The 20,645-nt window shown below is 39.4% G+C and overlaps 2 protein-coding genes across 2 annotated transcripts in view; one reads left to right on the top strand and one right to left on the bottom strand.

Annotated features, from left to right (window-relative positions):
- The window catches only part of LOC112141691 (syntaxin-10), a gene marked incomplete in the record, with an annotated part of 11,228 nt that extends 6,865 nt beyond the window's left edge, over window positions 1-4,363 (bottom strand). Inside the window, 5 exon segments of the mRNA XM_024264839.2 lie at window positions 134-196; window positions 1,500-1,594; window positions 2,266-2,359; window positions 3,780-3,855; window positions 4,226-4,363. Coding sequence (XP_024120607.1) covers window positions 134-196; window positions 1,500-1,594; window positions 2,266-2,359; window positions 3,780-3,855; window positions 4,226-4,260 — 363 coding nt within the window.
- An 8,687-nt stretch (window positions 4,364-13,050) lies between these two features.
- ier2b (immediate early response 2b) lies at window positions 13,051-14,500 on the top strand. The gene has a single exon (XM_024264808.2). It carries the CDS (start codon window positions 13,251-13,253, stop codon window positions 13,785-13,787), a length of 537 nt encoding a protein of 178 aa, XP_024120576.1. The 5' UTR covers window positions 13,051-13,250; the 3' UTR covers window positions 13,788-14,500.
- Window positions 14,501-20,645: the final 6,145 nt, after the last annotated feature.

The raw sequence follows: 20,645 nt of genomic DNA, 5'->3' as shown, positions 1-20,645 counted from the left end.
ATTCAAGGCTTTTAAGACTTTTTAAGACTTTGCAGGAACCCTGGGCTGGGTCAGCAGTCTTCCTGAAGCCACCATGGAGAGATCCTCCTCTGACCCCTGAGAGATGGAGCTCTGTGGTGATGCGTTCACTGACCTGCCTGTTCTTTTTCTCAGCCTGAGCCACGGCGGACGGGCTGGACAGCTGATCTTTCATTTCCTACACAAACACACAGTTTCCACAGTCATTTTTACAGAAGCCGATTAACAGGACGTCTCCCGCTGCGGTGCCAAATCCAAACGTCCTGATGGATTTGTTCCTGCTGGGCAGAGCTCTTTGTTTGCTCTGGATGATTCACTTGTCGGGTCTATTTTAAGAACAGCGCAGCGGCTGTAAGGAACACATTTATGTCTTTTCAAAAGAAGAGCTCAGAGGGCTAATGGGTGTCCAGGACAGAAAGAGGAGGCATTAGAGCAGCTTTGGTTGATTCAAATAAAAGAGATCAAAGAGTCACCGTTAAGACGTTTAATTTCATATTTAAGTGTGCTTTAGAAAAGGAAAGGAAATTGAATAAATAAATGTCTGACTTTCCAGCAGTATTTGCAGAGTGGACTCTGCTGCTAAACACTCTCCTGAAAGGATAAAACAGATTTATACTTGAAAATAAACATTAGCGCTGCTGTTTATTACAATTTTAGAGGTAATATTATCATCTTAAACCAAATGTTGTACAGCACCAACTATTTCAAAAGACATACACCTGTCTGTCAAACGTATTACAGTAGGTTTTTTCTTCAAAAAGCTAATTTAATTGCTGTATGACAGTTCATCCTTTGAGGATTTTTGACAGTGTAATTTTTTTTAACGGCCCACTTTGTTCTGTGTCTTGATTGGCTGTAGACCTCGTCAATTAATCTCCTCTGTGCTGTGCCTCCTCTACCGAATACTGTACTTGGTTTTCTGTGAAAGTCTGAACTTTGAGAGTTTAAACAAGAGAGAAACATGTGAGATTTTAACGTCTGCCTGAGAAAAGTGCATTAAGAGTGTAGTGAGGAGTTTTACAGCCTCAAAACATCTGTAATCCTAGTTCACTGATTATCTTTAGAACCCCTGTGATGAAAGAGGGAACACTTTAGTTCATTTGTTTTTCTAATTCCTTGGGTATGCAGAAAGTTAAAAAGATTTTAATTAGGTCTGGGAATTGATTAAAAAAAATTAATGAATTAATCACAAACATGGGAAAAAATGAATTACTTGCGATTGTTTTTTTAGTTACAGTATTTGCTGACCACTTACTATCTGCGAATAATCACAATATAAAAGTATTTCTTAAATTATTATTACAAAATAATTGGGTAAATAACCATGGTATAAGTGGGGAAAAAGCAGACAAAGTGTTTTAACGCACGCTGTGGATGACAAAGTGAAAGACTGCTGCTCCATGAGGTGGGATTTATTTGTGTCAATATTGAAGCATTCATTCTGGTTTATCAATCACCCTAATTTTAACAGCTGAGGTTACCTGGACAGATGCTCTGGTCCGTTCCACAAAGTCTCTCCGCTCCTGGAGTTCATATTCACCCAAGCGGAACTTCCCCGGGTTTGACTCCACGATGCCTGAGCCGGTCAAGGAGGAACGTTTGAAAACATTTTTTAAAAAGTAATTTAGAATAAGGTTTGGTTAATGTCAATAAATCTAGAAACCTGTTCTTTCTGGGAGTTAAAAATCTAGAAAACAAAATGGATAATCTATGGAGACGCTTCACAGGACAATTAAACTACAAAAACATGAAAGAATCTCCTTCAACATGGAGAAAGTGAAGGACCTTCAGCTCCATCCCACAGAGACAGCTAAACCCACACCAATAAAAATTGGGTTTTTACCATTTTTGCATGATGGAGGACATATATAAAGATAATGAAGATAAAAAGTGCATTTTTAAGTATTTCTTTATTCAAATCCTTGTGAATCAGGAGCAGACGCAAAGATTCAGTTTGAAAAAGGGCTTATTTGTGACAGAAAATACGCTGATTAGGCTCCAAGCTCTTATAAACTTGGAGGGGAAGTGGGGGCGGGGTTACTCCACACCATTAGTTCCACCCACAACTCAGAAGGGACTTTTAATATGAACTCCTGCCGCTCTGCAGAAACTATGTTCCAGAAAACGACACAGTTCTTTGATTTTTACTAAAAACGTCATAATTAAAAGAGCATTGGGAGCGCTTTTAAATAGATCACAAGATGATGGGAGTGGGTCTCTGAAGAGCTGTTCATGCATAAAAGATACTGATGGTTTCGCTGAGGTCCTCCAGATCCCAGTCTATGGCCCTCAGACAGTTCCTCAGCTCATTGGCACTCCAGTCCAGCTCATCTCGACTCACCTGAGAAGACAAGGAAGCAGTCGAAAACCCACCTTTTTCCACTTTTTTAAGAAAAATACACTTATGCATGTTTGTGTTGCCATTAAGCCATTTATTTGTAAAATGTATCTTTTCATTTTTTACAATAATTGAAAATTGGGATGGAGCAGCACCGCTCAGCTCCAAAAGCCACGCCCCCTCAGAGGAGATTTTGCAGGCTTTAGATCAACATGAAAAACAGCTTTTTAAGACATTTAGGTTGTGGGGTTTTGGCTAAAAACTTCATAATCATAATTGAAACACTACTGGGAACATTTTCTTTTTTTTAATTAAATAAAATGTCCTGGGGGACTTTAAAACTTTGGATGTAAATTAGCTCCTGTGCTAATTCTGGCATATTTATGTTGTAGCTCTGCTAAAACATTGATTAATATGCATTGTCCTAACTGAAATAAAGGAATAAATCCCTTATCTAGTTATATCAAATAAAAAACATGACCACATTGGTGAAGAATTCAGTTAAAAAAAACATACATGCAAATGCAGTCATAAACTTTGAGAAAAGTAACTAGACTCTTTTGCTAAGCAGAAGTAAGAATGTTTGCCTTAAGATTAGTCTAAAAATAAATCACCACCAAGCTTAATAAACTTTAGTTAATCAAAGCTACAAATCCATTATTTATTCAAATAATTTTCATTTTCTTCAAAGTCAAGGAGCCACAATGAAGGGATAAAAGAGCTGTATCATTCCCTTTGTTTTTATGTCAAGTCAAACAGAAAGTGTATTTTTACTGGAACAGTCACAGTTGCTAGTTTGGCATCTTTTCTTAAATCCGTATATGCTTCTACTACTTCTTCTTTTTCATTTATAAAAAAAAAACAGGCTAAAAGCTTGAACTGATGTGATCCTTACAAATAAAAAAGTTAGAAGTAAACACTGTTGAGTAGTGGGTGAAACAAATAATGGATTAATTGATTTCTATTCCTACGACTCCCCCAGATCGATCTGTCTGAGACAACCTGTAATTCAAATCAACTTATACCATGTGAAAATCAATTCAAAATGATATAAACTGCTTATATTGATCTTGGAAAACACCATGTGGATTTAGGCATTGTAGGATTATTTGACTATAACGTAAAACATTCAATTAATGGATTAGCCACTAATTCTTGTTTATGCACATATTTACTTTACACTTGTTAATCTTGTAAGTATCATTTCTCAGGACCAGGTATTTATGTCTGAGTCACACTGGTTGACTTTTTGGCTGAATGTGTTGTAGGACAATTTTAGGTCAGTGAATCAGATCATTTAAAATCACCAAAATAAACCATTAATCCAATCGTCATTCACAAAAGATGACATGAATTGAATCGTTAAAATGAATCGTTACAGCCCTGCTGCTAATTCCTGTTGTGTGTGTGTTTAAAGGCTCACTTGTGTCCCATCCTGCAACAGTTCTTCCCATCTATCAAACAGCCCACGAGCACGGGACAGCGCCTTCTGCACCTCTCTGAGGACAGAAAACAACACAAACAAACGGGTTAATGGTTCAATAACAAGCCGCCTCTCTGCTTCTGCTGGTTAAAATGACGCGTTTCTTCGCGTCTCCTTGCTCTGGAAACAGCCTGTGCTTTCAGTGAGTGGTTACACCTCAGAAGAAAATCAGTTTTCTCAAACATGAACCCTCACTGACAGCCTAAACGCCACTCTTTACTCTCTAGCATCGGTGCTACTGCGCTTCAACTGCGCCAACTTACAGTAAAAAAGAAGCACAAAAAGAAACACAAAAACAGGACTGAAATGTGTCCTTAAAAGTTACATATTTCACAATTAGCTCTGAAAAAAGTTGATTTTTAACTCAGTTTGTATCCGTTTCTCACCCCTTCACAACGAAAAACGGGTCTTCTAGCGACATTTTGCTTCCTTCCTCAGTAGGCCGTGCGCATGCGCACGTCTCCTGTAGCGTGCTTACGTCATCTGGAACGTAAACAGCCTACCGAGAGCATGAGTAGAGATCATTGACTGTAAAAATACAGTCTATAGAGATCTGCCTTTGAGGAAGAAGCAACAAAATGACAAGGATGATAATAATAACAATAACAATAATAAAATGAATGAATAGAAACATAAATAAATGAATAAGTAATAAATAAATAAATAAACAAACGCTTGGGGGGGGGGGCACTGCTGTTGTACGGTAGAAAAAAATACACAAAATGAAACGAGATTAAGAAAAGAAAAAGATTAATCTTACATTATTATTTGCTGTATTTCATATTATGAATAAAGTCATTGTATTATTTAATTTATCTCTTTTTTTGTTTATTTTTTTATTCATTACATATTTTACTTTTAATCCTTTAGCAAAAGGTAGTACTTATTTTTACTTTAAGTATACTTATTCTATCTATAGTAAAAGTGAGGCAGTATCTGAACTTTACTTTTGATTTAATCCTGCAATCTAAATATTGTGAATTTAGACTGTTGCAGTTTAGTCTGAAGAAGTATTCTGTTTTTGCACTAATACTTCCTGCAATACACGTATGGTATATTTGCTTTAGTTATACTTATACTCAAGTATTAAGGTAACCCTCAAGTGTACTACTTTTTGCTGAGGGATACTTTTCATTAAACATTTATCTCTCACACCCATTTGTCTGTAGTTCCTGTGGAGTTTGTGTGTGTGTGTGTGTGTGTGTGTGTGTGTGTGTGTGTGTGTGTGTGGGGGTGTGTGCGTGAGTGTGTGTGTGAAGAGGGTGGGTATTTGAACCCCATCCTGTCCTGCCCAACTCCCTTCCTGCCTGTTCTCATCCAAGTTTCCTCCTTCCCCTTCAGTTTCCTTTCATGGTGTCGTGTGAAATTCCACAGCTCCAGTTTAAAACAAAATCTCTCTTAGACATACTTTTTGAGAAAAATGGGGATGTGTTATTTTCTTTTTTTTTGACACATCAGTCACCTGAGAAATTTAAAAACACACAAGAAAGAGAAGTTAATTTAAAGATAAAATAAACAAAAGATTTTTCTGACTAATAAAAATGGTAGTCCTGAAAAACCTGCATTGAAGCATCAGCAGCATCATAGTAAAACAAAATTTGTCTTAATCTATTTGTAAACCGACAAAAGATTTAATGTTAATAAAAGTACAATAGGATAGGATTTTGTTCCCTGAGGCAACACAAAACAATCCAAGAGAACAAATTACAATAAGAGTAAAGGGGACACATTCAAATACACACATTTTTTTCCATTGACCAGTTCCTTTTTTATTCTTAAAATACAAAACATTTACCTATGTGGTTTTCTAAAACCTCTAGACATTTGTGACCTCCTATACCTGATGGTGTTATTCAGGGTTCCACGTTGGCGCAGTGGTTACACTCTCACCTCACGGTGGTTCAAATCCTGACCTTTCTGTGTGGAGTTTTTGTTCTCCCCATGCATTCAGGAAACCTGACAGTCCAAAAACATGCTTCGTATGTTCATTGGTTTGTCTAAAGGGTCAATATGAGGGAGTGATCATGTGCCTTGGATTGGCAAAATATCCAGTGTATACCCCACTGTTCCCCAACAACAGCCAGGATAGGCTCCAGCAACCGCATGACCCTGAAGGGATATAGAAGGTTAAGAAGATGGATGGGTTATTCTTGATTTTTTAACCATCTAGTTTTACATTTTGTTGCAAATGTAGTGTATCCTCAGGGGGAAAAAACTATATTTCATCCTGCTGCTTAAAAAAAGAAACTTTGAAACTTTATTTTTTTAACAGTAATTCAAAGATTGTTTTGTGTTCATTTTTGATCACCTTTGATTGCTTTTACTACAATCCAGGTTAATGTCTAACTGAATACATTTTGTTGTCATCTTATTGATAAAGTTTTGTAATTATTCCAGCAAGCCCTGAGAATTTATAAACCTTTCACAAATGTACACAGCGCACAATCAGTAAAGGAAGCACAAAAGCAGCTAAAACACAAAAACAAATCGATAAACTAGTAAACATTCCATTGTAATCTAAAAAAAGAACATGAGAACTTGAAGAACCAGGAAATAAGTGAAGGTAAAAGCAAGCTTGACTTGACTGACAGCAATACAAAGACACGAATGTACAAAATATGAAAATAAAAGGATCTTTACCACACACAGATTCTCTTAAAAACATTTTTGTTTGACATTTACACCCAAAACAGCCAAGTTTCATTCTGGAGAGGAAACTTCCCCCGAAAGTTCCCCTTTTTTATAAATTTAGTACAAAAAGTTTTTCTTCTCTTTGCAAACTCATGCGTGCTCTTCACCTCTCCGTGACAGCACTACAGATTCTGTCATTTCTGCCCTACGGTCCATCTCAGAACCTATTCAGTAGCCTTCAAGCCTAGTTTAAGTCATCTTGAGATGGAGTGATGTGAGCGGAAAATCCTCTGTTGCAGCCAAACTTCATTGGCGCCGGGCCACATAGTTGCATGAATGGCAAAAGAAGGGCGATAAGAGTCAACACCCAAAACAGGGAAGTCCTGAATCTAAAAATAAACCTTTTTACTGTTTCTCTTATGGTCTTTTTCTGTGTTTCTTGTGAAGATGACCCACATTCTGAGCTCTGAAAACTATTAATAAAACAACACTTACAGGTGTTGCTAAAGGAAATAATACAGCACGCCTTAGATAACAGAAATGTCTTGTGTCCTAAATCCATCTGAATATGTGACCTAAACTACGGACACACCGAGCATTTAACTCACAATTATTGTTGCGCATAAATGAATGTGTGTAAACCCCATAGTGTTCACACTATTCAAGCAGGGAGGGGCTTCTTCTTCTAATTTTACTTCTGTTTACCTCCTCATATTCACCACCTACAGTTGGAAAAGGCTTGGTGTGAAATGTCAAAGCGGTGCAAATCTTGTGAATCTTGCTCCAGGCCTTTCTTTCACAGCTCTTTTTTAATATACACAGTAAAAAAGCGAAATATTGGATCAATTAACAAAAGTTCTGTAATTTGTCATGTTTAGAAATATTAGTTTTTAATCAAATTACATTTTTAAGTTGAGTAAATCATCAAATCAAAATTTTGGTGTGATAAAAACGAATCATTTTAAATGCAACAAATGACAGAACTTTTGCTGTTTGATTCAAAGTTTCACTTTTTTTACTGTTTGTGTCATATACTGATATACAGCTGGTTCCACCTGCAGCAGGTTTATTAGTTCAGACAGGAACTAATCACAACAAAAAGTTCACAAAGATAAATCAGGGAATCGATCTTGACCATGGGAGCATTCAAGAAGAGACTTGAGTTGAGTCCAGGCGAGGGTCAGGGCAGGCAGCAAGCAATCAGAGATAAAGCAGGGTCAGAAGATCAGGTCCAGATAGAAAGTAATGCAGGTAGGGTGACACGAACAGTACTTCACACAGAGTGAGGCTCTGTGCAGCCCTTGAGTGTCCTGTGGGCAAATGAGAGACAGCTGAGCAGCATCCAGGAACTGTGTGCTGGGATTTCTGGGAGATGTAGTGTAGTACTCTGGAGATGGCTCCCGCCGGTGACCAGAGAGGGAGACAGAGAGCTGACTCCAGACAGTATGAAAGTCTTGGCAAAAACTGCAATCATTAATATCTTTTACATGATCACTTTTCAAACGGTTGGCACTTCTGTAAATGAAAACAGAGTTCATTCAACATATCACTAAACCGAGTCCCTGATTGGTCAAAGTTTGACCTGCTTTAACCTGTTACCCACGGCCGCTAGAACCCGCCCAAAAACATACCCTGTTTGATCTTGCAAACATTGTTTCACACTTTTTTATGTTAAGTTTTCAGCTTTTTTTGACTCACCTGACATTAAGCAGAAACTGGGCGAACCTATAGAGATTTGTGATATGTGCCAAAACACAAGCTTAAATCACAAATATGAATATGAATGTGAAGATGCAGGAAAAAGAGGAACATGTGAGAAAAATTGACACTTGTGGAATATAATGTAGGAATTTGCCTGACAAGAATTTTAACTTGTGTGTTTTGGCACATTTTTACCTTCATATAAACTCATTTTTAGTTGGTTTTACAACCTGTGTGCAATGCAGCTAGGATGGCAGGAGACAGAATAACCTCTTGAAACCCTTCGTTTGTGCAGCTGTTTGGGAGGAGTTTGGTGAGGAAGTGCTGTGAGTAAACTAAACCAGCAGGCTTTGTCGCCATGGAAACAAATAAGCTTTAAGTTGTTTAATTACTCCCCAGGGCAGTAGGAACACACCCATCTAGATTTTTTACTCAAGGAAGTTCGTAGCTTTTCTGTTTATGGACACCTTGATAGAGCTCAGATAAAAACAAAAACACTATGTTGTCAGATAATAAATAAAGGTCATGGACTTTCTAAATGCAAGCTCTTGCAATTATATTTAATAAAAATAAAAAAATACAAATTCTGAAGATACATTGTTTCCCTGTTGCTTATGCTTCCTGAAGGGTTCCTGCAAGTAGGTCATTCCACATCCCTAACCACCAACTGTTTATCCCAAAGTAAAATTCTCCCGCTGAAGAATGAACCTCCACCCTCCTGCGTGCAGTCACACAGAAAGATTCAAAGGCAGTCATCACACACTACCGCCCATTTGGCTTCAGACGGAGGCAACGTAAGTGTAGTCATAACACAAAACACTGTCTCTATAGCGACAAGCGGGCACCAGGTCTGAAGCTGTTTTTTTTTTTTTTATTGTATATTCAGAGCAGGGTACAGATGAAACGTATCTGCAAGAAAGATGACTGCTGCTCTTTTTGATGTTTTTTTTTAAATAAAACAATAAACTATGGCCAAAAAACTCTTCAATAGGCCTTTGATGCACCAGAGAAAGATTAAATATCTTAATTGTTAGAATTTGAAAACAAGAGTCTTGACAATTTTACTGGTTTGCACTACCGTGCTCTCTAAATCCAAATGTCTGGATTCATCTTTCTGATGACATCAGAATTAAAGCAGTTTTCATTCTGTCACTGGAAAAAAAGACCAATATCCCCCAAATTTATCATAGCCTTCGCACATGTCTGTTTGATCTGCATCAGAGTTCCTTTTTTTGAGATACTCAGAACTCTGGTGCAAAGATTACCTGCAAAAGACAAGCAAGTGACAAAAAGTATTTTATCACCCTGTGAAGTTTTCCCACTTAATAATCATGGAGGTGTCTGAAATATTCACCATAGGTGCATGTCCACTGTGAAAGACATAATCTAAAATAAAAATCTTAGATGTTGTATTTGTATGCTACAGGATTATAGTGGTATTTGAACACCTGTCTACCAGCTGGAATTCTGATCCTTAAAAACATGATTTTTACCTTAATTGTGTTTATATATGTCCTCCATTATCAGAAAAATGCCACAAGAAGATGTTAAAAAATACAATGTTTATTGGATTGGGTCATTAAGACGTTGGTGTGATGTAAAACTTTTTGCCAGTTCTCCACCAAATAAATAGAATCTGCCACCTTCTCTTACCCCATCTGGAAATGTAGGACAAAATAATTTCTAATAATTCACTTTACCTTTGATAACAATGGTGCGTTAAAGGTGTTCAACACTGTTTTTAATCTCCTCTGGAGGTTGCATTTAAAAGTGTTATTGCAGATATAGTTTATTCCTTAGGAGGGGGGTTGAGGAGCAGTGAAATTCTTGTGGGCAACTTATTCATAGAGTGTGAAGTCAGCGTGACCTTGCAGCACAGGTAAGTGCTTTAAACTGACCCATGAAGTCAATAGTCATCACTTTTGTCTTGAACTAAAGGTTGCAAGATTTGCTGCACTCATTGCTCCGCCTAATTCCTGTGCGATTACTCACCGCTCTTGGAAACTCTGTTTTCGTACCATCAACAAACTGATGTAATGGATTCTGTGGCTTCAAGACGGGTCATGTGGCAGAGTGAGCAGAGCGGGAGTCTGTATGCACCTCAGCGCATGCATACTGTTGATATATGGATACTGGGATGTCCAGGACTCAGCTGTCAGTGTCCATGTCAAAGAGGTGATGACATTTGACAAATGTAGGGATTACGTCAACATGAGTAAAACAGCAGTGGACTTGTTCTTGACATTCAAAGAAGGCGAAAGATCGGATTGACAGTCCTTCTTAATAAAAAACATAGAAGCCAAATTTAACTGAACTTAATAAAATATTGAATCTTGATAGATATATTAAAATCCTGCTGACATAATTGCATTATTCTATTGTCTATGTTTTCCAGATTAAGAGTTTGGACAACCTGGTTGTCAGTGGCAATCATTGACTGTACTTGAGAACTGAACTGAGAGACCCCTCCCCTCCCTCATGTTTCAAACAGGAAGTACCTGCTGACTCCAAGAAACCAAAATACCAGACTTCTGTTAGGACATAAACAGCAATTACTCAGTCATTCCATTTGTCAGAATACCCATTCTTATTCTGATACTTTTTTAAGCATATTTTTAACATGTTCTTGCAAATTTAAATTTTTCATGATTGTTTTTTTGTAGGTCACTTCAACTACAAACAATTGGATGCCTCAAGAAAAGTATGTGGATTCACGTTGAACACTTGACGCGCTTCATTGTTTAGTGGTAGGGGTGTGGCCTCCCAACAAGCTCATTCTTGACTGGCGAATTGGCCATTGGTGGTTCCCATAGAAATCATGACTCAGACCGATTTGGACCAATCACTGCTTTCTGACATGTCTGGTTCCAACATGGGGACATCCATGAAAAAATTTAACTTAATTTGGTTGGAGACAGAGGGAACATCGCACTCACTTACTCCAGTTCTCTCATACAGTCAATGGTAGCACTAAAACTGGGAAACAAAGGTGTTTCGTTTAGTTTGGAATGTAAAGCATTGTTTGCACTAAACAGTACAGTCCGGTATTTTGAGCATTTCCATAGTAAAATGGACCCATTAAACAGTACCGAACGGTACCTCTAGGGTGCCCCCATTGGTAGCGATCAAACTGAGTGGAAACGCTCGCCAGAATTAGCTGGACTGTAACATACCGTACCAGACCAGGCCTCTCAGTGGACAGAAGGCTCAAGATTCTAGTGATTTACGATTCGATTCATAGTCAATATTTTGAATGATTGAATTTGATCCGATTCACTGACCTGAAATAGATCCAGAACATCTTTAGCCAAAACTTCAACCAGTGTGCCTCAGAGAGTGAACAGTACAGGTGAAATTAATCAAGTATGTGTACAAACAAACCAGTAAACAAGAATTAATGGCAAATCCAATTATCTTTTAGTTTTGTGAAGTTCAGTCCACTGTTGTTTTCCACATCAGAATGATACATTATTATTAGAACATTCTACCAGACTGCATGGTTACATATCTTTGCAGAATTCCAAGTGTTTCCACACACATTGGACGGTGATGTTGGTTGATCCCTTTCTGCTGCATCACATGATTCACACTGGTGTTGTCTGCTGTAGTAAAATTAATCTACATCTTAATCCAAATGGTATCTTCCAAGATCAATATAATTGATTTATTAAACTGATTTTATAATGGTATACGTCAATTAGACTTAAAACTTGCTTCAAGCAGATCAGTCTGGTGGGATCATAGGAATATGAACTGATCAAATGATTTATTGATACACATCTACTTCCTGGTCATTTGTGCTCCATGTGGTCTTTAACTGAGAGATCACTCCAACCACACAGCATCTGATGTTGTTTTGCTGCTGCCGACTCCTGTCTCTCACATGGATTGTTTAGTAGGCCATGTTTAAATTCAATGTTTAAAAAAACTTGTGGGATATGTCGCCATGGTTGCAATGTTTCACAGTACTGCACAATTGCAGGGCGGTGATTGTTGCAGCATTGTTGATAACAGGTTCAATTGGTGCACTAAATGCTGCACAGCTGCTGCTGTAAAACACTGAAGGATTAGGCAAAGGTCAAAATATTATCAATTATTATTACTTTCAATTTGTCAGATGACATTCTTGGTTTATATTTTTAGAGAACTAAATAGGTAAAAAAAGGAGGTAAAGCTGATGTTTCAAACAACTTTGGCTGTAGTTTGACTCCTGCGGCTCCGCTGCTTGGTAACCTCATCGACCCGGCTGACAACTCCAAATAAGGAGAGCGGATGACGCCATCACCGCCCCGCCCGCCTAGAACGCGCGCGGAGATGGAGGGAGGGCGGGGCCTGCGGTCGGCTTTTCCACAGAGCTCCCTCGTCTCCTCCCTCTGGGGCCGTTTTACAACCGGAAAACCCATATATGGAAGCTCGGCGAGCACGCGCGAGTGACATCACCGCCCTAGAGAGCAGAAAGTCCCGGGGACATGAGTGTGGCGGTCCGCTCTGAAACTGGGAAAACTGGATTTTTCCCAGAACCAGAACTCTGACAGACTCGAATTCATTTTTGCTTCCTTGTTTTGTGTTTACCTTTATTTACATTCTTAAAAACAAATAAAAAAAGCTGCAGGAAACGTTATAAACTACTAATTACTAGAAAAAACTAATGATTTTACTAGAATATGTATAAAAATTAGGAAAAAAGTTTTTTACATCATAGTATTTGTCTGACAATAATAAATTAGATATTATTTTAGAGTAAAAATATGAATAATAAGTGCTATTTATTGAAAAAAATTCATTTTAGGGTGAAAAATGTCATGAAAGCAAACCTGAAAGAGTTAAAGTGTGTGGAAGACGGAACAGATGTGCTCGCGCGCTGCCTGTGCAGCAGGTGTGGGCGGGGCTTGTTTGTCACCCTTTGAGGCTGAAGTTGACTTTACGTCATGAAGGAGATAAAACCCAGTCTGACTCGGACCGCGCTCTCATTTCTCCGAGCCGAACAGCTGTGCGAGCAGCCCAAGTCCGACCCCAACAAGGAAACAAAAACAAATACAAATTGGAGTCAAGCTTCAAAAGTAACAAAACAACAGAACAATGAGCTTCGCGACAGCAATGGAGGTCAACGTGGAAGCCAGGCGGATCCTGGCTGTGTCGATCAGCAAGCTGTACGCCTCCAGGAGCCAGAGAGGAGGACTGAGACTCCACCGGAGCCTCCTGCTCTCCATGGTCATGAGGTCCGCCCGGGACATCTACCACTCCTCCCGGGAGAGCGAGCTGGCGAGCGGGGAGCAGCCGGCCGCCGAGGAGCCGATGGACACCAACTGTGACCCCAAAGAGAAAGCCCGGCTCGCGCCGGAGCCGGCGGACTCCTCCGCCGACATGGCCCCGGAGGTTCCGGACAAAGACGAGAGCGACTGCGACGTCGCGGAGGACAAGGAGAACCATAGCCCGACAAAGCAGTCCAGGAAGCGGCGCGGCAAGGCGTCGGCGGCGCCCGACTTCCTTCCCAGCAAGAGGGCGAGGCTGGAGCCCGGGGAGGAGCGCTACGCGGCCCCGCCGGGCAGCTGCCGAGCCGGGCTGGGGGACTCCCTGAGCGCCCTGTCTCTAAATCAGGTCATTCCAGCCTTCTGAGGGGACACGGGGACAAAGTGGACTCTGTCAGTGGAGTGATTGTTTACTCCTGATCCGAACCGATTCGGTTTGGTTCCCTTTTACGCACGAGGCGGCCGATCGGCGCCAAAGGCGGAGGGATTCCAGGCGCAGAGCGCCGCGTACCTGCCGGGCTTGGAAAGCCCCTGCGCGGAACAACAACAACCAGAAGGAGAAGAAGAAGAAGAAGAGCTACAGAAGCTGGAAAGTTTGAGGAAGAACCGGCCGATGACTCATGTCAGTTCAATGAGTCCAGACAAGTGACTGCTGCTGCTGAGTCAAAACGTGTGGATGTGTGAATCAGCAGAGAGAGCCAATCAGAGGACAAGTGAAGTGGTAAACAGTCGACCACAGGGCCGCACACACGCACGCTCACACGCGTGTGACAGGCACTTCAGGGAATTTCTGATCTTCCTGACCGGGAAGAAGACTTCAAACACTGAAAGAGGAAGGACAGTTGTGGCTTTACGCACACATTCGACTGCTGCTGTGGACTTTGTTCAATCGATACTACTGCTGGGGGAGCTGCCCTACTTACCCTGATCAGATGGTGCTTCGTCCTCATTGGACAGCCTATTGACGTTTGTTTGTTTTTGGTGTGAAATCCCCCTGTTCTGTGAAATAACATACCTCACATTCCAAGCTGCTTTCACGTTTTTTGTGTGGTAAAAATGTAATAAATCTGTTGAAATGATCATCTGTCTTGAAGTCTTTTATTATTATTTAAGCAAACTATTATGCTTTTAAGTGAAAGGTCTACTTTGAGTCTTAGGGCGGTAGGTTGGCACAGGTCAGGGCTTTTAATCTGCTGCTCATTATTTACACGCCATCGTACCACTTCCTGTGGATTACGACAGAATTCTGGATCACATCCCACGTCTTCCCAGCATGACCTGATTCGATCAGGGGAAGGGGGGGGTATTAAAGGAGTTACGCAACGTCCCCACAGCGGTTAGGCCAAACACACGGCTGAATAATGCAGGCCTGAGACAAGGGGGGGTTCACATCTGTGTTGGAGCATTCCTGAAAGACACCGAAGATGCGGATCAGGTTGTGCTGGTTGCTCAGGTTGCCACCGCTCTTGCTGTGGGTGGTTTGGTTTCAGCTTGAATGTCATTCTGTGACTCACTTTTTGACCTTTTTCCAAAACGAAGATAAACTTGTGAGAAAAAAAAGACGAAAAACAATCTAAAGATTCAAATGAGAATAAGAAGATCCTCGCAAGCAAAAGGGGTTACAAGTGATCCAACAAAAAAGCATTTAAGCAATGAACCTGTTTGTTTGCACAACACAAGAGGCTTTAGACGACCTGCTGTTGACATGAGCAGGTCCAACATGGCAGAAACTGAAGACCATCTATCTGATTTTCAAGCTTTTCTTATTCCGTTCACTTCTTCTCAGAAGATCAAGACACACAGAGCTGTGTCTGAATCAATTTTTTCCTCTTTATTCCCTGCATGAGCGCTCCGGCTATGATTGCAGCGATTAGCTGTGTTTGCTCACAATAGTCTCCAGTGTTTCTAAGGTCATTCAGTGGCACTGCAGATGAATGGTGCTGCTTGAGGATCTGGCGAGTATTACAGTTCAGATTTGTAGTCTTTGTCATAGTTTTTTTCCGTGGGAAGACTGAACAAAAGTAACTAATTTTTTTAGTTCATGAAGTAAAGAGATGGACATGAAAATAATAAAAAAAAAACATTAAAAAATAAATTAATTAAGTTTAATTAGCAAATGTAATTCATTTGATTATTATTATTTGAGAGAAATTTTTTTGTCTCAATTCCTCTGTGGTCACAAAATACTAATTTATATATAGAAATTCTTTCATACAAAACGCTAATTTGTGCGCAGTAAATCCTAATTCGAGGACACAAAATACTTGTTCCTGGCAACAAAATACTAAAGTGTGCAGAGGAAAATACCAAAATGTACTTTGAAAATATTATTTTTTATTACAAAATGCTAATATGTGCAAAATAAATCCTTATTTGTAGACACAAAACACTAATTCCTGGCCACAAAATACTAAAATGTGTACACAAAATACTAATTTGTACATAAAAAATATCTGCAAATCGCTAATCTGTACACAGTAAATCTTTATTCCTGGCCATAAAATACTGAAGTGTGAAGTTTGTTTACAGAAAATACTAAGTTGTCCATCAAAAATACTAATATGTGCACACAAAATACTAATTTGTACATAGAAAATACTGATATGTACACATAAAATAATAATTTGGTCATAGAAAGTATTTTTTTTTTTAACAAAATGTTAATTTGTATACAGTAAATCCTTATTTGTGGGCACAAAATAGTAATTCCTGGCCACAAAATACTAAAGTGTGTGACCAAAATACTTGTTTGTTTATACAAAATACTTATTAGTACTTTAAAAATACTAATATGTGAACACACTTTACTTATTTGAATCCAAACATACTAATATATGCACACAAAATACTAATTTGTACATAGAAAATATTCTTTTTTTCTACAAAACGCAAATTTGTGCACAGTAAATCTGGATTTGTAGACACAAAATAGTAGTTATTCCTGGCCACAAATTACTAAAGTGTGTTCACAAAATACTCCATTCCATTTTTTTAACTCAGTTTTGGAAGTCAAAAGTCTAATTTTGCCTACAAAATGCAAATTTCCATGCACAACATTCTAATTTGTGTCCACAAATTAATCATTTGAAAGTTAACATTTTTTTGGAATGTCATGCTGAGGGTTTTGTAATAAAGCTGGGAGTTTTTTATTCTGTTTTTCTGGATGAATCAAATGTGAATGCTGTTATTTTTATGAATAATTTTGGCAGGTTTCATCACTGACTTTTCTGGAATCTGGTTTGTTTGACATTTTTATTCTTTTTTTCCCTCATTATCCTCTTTAAATTAAAAGAGTAAACACATGCAGTATCGTAGTTTGTAGATTATAGAGGCTCATAATTGATTTAGTGGATTTAAAAAAAGAATCTGAAAAATAAAAGAAAATAGTATTTTGTAGGAAATTGAAATAGTTGATTAAAGATCAGTTTTTTTTTACTTCTTTAATCCAATTCCTTGCTGTGTGGGGAAATTTAGAGATGATTCACATTCTGACACGACTTAACTCACTGTTTTTGTTGTCTTAAGTGTCACCAGCTGCTAGAGGTTTCAACCAACAGACACCAACAGGGATGAGGCTAAAATCTGCGTTTTACCACACTGACCCTGTTCTGCCATATGCGGCTCTGGCTTAAAATTTCAAAACAACTTTGGGATCTGGGTCAAGCCATATGGGGAGGGGGTGTAGTGTTGTTTGTGCTTCAAATTCATCCGCAAATCCTCTTAGGTTAACTGTTTAGGGATGGAATTTTGGAAAGTGATAGCATTTATCATCCTGGAAAACAGGAAGTGAGGGGTGTAAAAAAAAGGGCTTTAAAATCTATTGATTGAGAATGCACGGAAGTGTGGTGACATGTCAAACACTCAGAGTTACTCACAAAACTTCACATGTTCTGTCAGACAGCCACGTTTCTGAGTTCTGACTAAGTCTCCGGAACGACTCATCTGCTCTCGCATTTGCATCACGCTCCTGTTTGGAGCAGAAGCCACTTGAGAGTGATTTCGTCCTAAAACTGCCCACCACTTTGTCTTCAGTGAAGTCAAGGCGAGTCTCTATTTACACAGATTTGGACCGATTTGCTCAGAAAAGCCCCAAAGCTGTAACTTTCCGTGGCTGCTCTCCTGATTTATTCACAGTCATGTTCGACAGCAGTGGTACACTGTGTTCCACACATAAGGAAGCGGCGTGTCCTTGCTCTGTGCATGTGCTCCAGTCTAAAGCCATTACACACATATTGGCAAAATAGGCCCATTGTGGCTCCAATAAGCAGTTATCACACACTGAGCAGACTTTTCAGCAGACTGAGAGCAATCATTATTGATGTATTTTGTTGATCCGTGTGTGTGGGTGTCTGTGGATACAGAGACTGAATAAAACGTTCCCCTTTCTCCTTTTCTTTGACGTGTTATTCCAAAACATTTTAGATAATCAAACTGCAATCATTCAAAACACATAAGCACAAAATGCAGCTTTGAGAGGGGATTTCTTCTGTCTCACCCCCTCTATGGGAGACTCAATGTAAATATTTTTTAAATATATTTTAACCAGTTTAATTTCCAGATTTAATATTTTCTTTTATCAAAATTCTAAATGTTTAGGGTATATTAAAAAAAAAAACAAGCATTGTATCTCAGTAAAATATGATCTGTGTGTTTTGGTTGTTAAGGTCCATTTGATTAAAGATGAGACAAGTACTGCATCCTTGAGAAATTAGGATTTTCGTGAGAGTAAAGATCTTATTCTTTCGTCACAGCTCCCATTATGGGTGGAAACTGTCCGTCTGCGGGCGAAAAATGTGGCATGCGAGAATGTAGAACACTCATTGAGTCTGTAGAGTGAAAATGTTCATGGACATTTTTTTCTATGGGCATGCTGCGGGTGACAGATTGCAGCAAAAACACTTAGGCTGAATTCGAATTCTTCCCTATGGTTTCTTCCTCCAAAAGGAGAGTTATGGAAAAAATAGTATCTTCAAATTCGTTACAACCACTGGATGATGTCATCAAAAGTCGCAGGTCATCTACGTTAGCCCGTAGCAGTTAGCACTCGGAAAATACATAAAAACACTTTAAAAAAAAAAGAAATTAGCTTGTCTTCCATCCCTCAGCACGATACGGATTATCCTACCAGTGGAGAGATAACCATCCTCAACCCCCAACTCTTCCAATTAAAAAACGAATCTGTATCACTAAAGCTTCAAATGCCCGTACAAATAGAGGGGTAGGGAGAAGCCGGAAGGGTAGGGTAAGAGTTGGGATTCAGCCTTTGTGCAACACACAAGGGTAAGTAGGTGAGACGCAAGTGTGTCACAGATTTTTAACCCTTCAACACCCAGTGCACTGTGCAAGGAGCCCGTTAGTGCTGTTGAGCCAGCAGGAGCCACAAAGCCTCACTTCATTCTTTAGAAAAATAAGACACGGATTTGTATTTGTGTCAATGCTACCATTATGATGAATAAAAATAAACTTATTTTGAATGAAGAAAGCATAAAAATACAGAAAAATGCCCCCTTTTTCCTCCAAAATGTAAAATAGTTTAACATTTTTGACATAGGGTCACATGATTTCCTTTCAAAATAAAAGACACCTTGTATCATAGAATGACTTCCAATTAATTTTCCGTGGTACACGGCGCACAAAAATCTGATGTCTAAAATGTTTTATCTTAGTACCATTAGTTTTTAAAAATGAAACACTTTATTTTTTTGACCAGAGAGCCCCAAAGGAAGGCGGAAAGAGCCACATGTAGCTCTGGAGCCGCAGGTTGCAGACCCTTGAGTCAGAGATTGGACCAAAGTTATAGAAAGTTGATGCAAAAACATATTTTGGCACAAATTGAACCCCATTTGGCCCAGCCTCAGCCAGACTCTGCCTTCAGTGGCCCCATGGTAAACTGAGTTTGAGAGCCTTAAGGTGGTAAGTCTCACACCTGTGCTCCCCTTAAACACCCACTTTGACCGTCTTCTGATCAGTTGTAAAAGTGTTTAAAGTGGTCTTTGAATTGTCAATATGCAGTTTTTAGCCAAAATCAAAAGAACTGTGTCTGTTTTCAAGGACATAGTTTCTGCAGAGCGGCAGGAGCTCTTTAGAAATTCACCTCTGCTGTTGCGGAGGAACCCCGCCCCCTTTCCTGTCGCCCCTAACTGAGGGCTCTATTTTTACTTTTTTTTTCTAAAAGTGTACAGCCCCTCACAACCCTAACCTAACATTATAGGTGAAACAAAAATGGTGAGCAATATTACAGCTATCCAGCCGTACAGTTTGGAACCAGATTCCAGTTCAGACCAGGAAAACGAAGACGTACATGGATGTATTTGTCAACAAGTGGATGCATCAGAATGGAACGGAGATTGTGGCCCACCCAGTGTGGTTTCTTCATCATGAATTTTCAAACAATATATTTTTTTAGCTCTCAATTAACAATAATTTGAATTAAGCAAACTTAGAACTTAATTTAATGTCCTCCATCATCAGAACCATAAAAACACAACTTTCATCGGAGTGGATCTTTAAGATGAGTCCATTCCTCTCTATGACCCTCAATAAGCCTGGACAACCCAAAAACCTGCACAACCCAAACAGTTTAGAACTCCATGCGAGTGCATGTGACTAACGCTGAAAGAATGCGGCGCCTAGAACCATCTGCGTGTCTCCTGGAGCTCTGACTGCAGCAGCATTCCACTTCCCGAGAATTTCCTCCAAATTCCTAATGTAGCTCGTCGTCAAATTCCTCCCAAGGCAGCAGTTTTCCTTTTTTGTGAATCCCATTCTTCCACTTTTTCCACCTTCCTATTAATGCTTAAAGGGGCCATACCAGGAGAATTCTACTTTTGGAGGTTTTTAGTGCATTATACTGTTCATTCCTCTCTATAAAGATCCCCAAAGCGGTAATTTGATCCGTTCATGCATTTAAGAGGAATTCTCTAAAAACCTGCGCTCTCAATAGGAGCCCCTCCCATACCCACGAAAACGTGCTGACATCAGCATGATATGAACCGCCCTCTTCAGGAAGAATCTGTGCTGCAAGCTCCGCCCCCAGACTACAACAAACACACTTACTTTCTCTGCGGAGCATAAGGTGATCATCAGCATAGCGTTGTACTCTGAGAATTAGTAGCTCATTTGACTGCGAGAGGTTGAAGTGTTTGACCCGCCAGCAACTCTATGTCTGTGACCCCCACTTCACACATGACCGTTTGATAACCTTGTATCAAAGTGGATTGGCCAA

Source organism: Oryzias melastigma, unplaced genomic scaffold (assembly GCF_002922805.2).
Source record: "Oryzias melastigma strain HK-1 unplaced genomic scaffold, ASM292280v2 sc00251, whole genome shotgun sequence".
Classification (NCBI taxonomy): Eukaryota; Metazoa; Chordata; class Actinopteri; order Beloniformes; family Adrianichthyidae; genus Oryzias; species Oryzias melastigma.
This window is presented reverse-complemented; position numbering and strand designations above follow the sequence as displayed.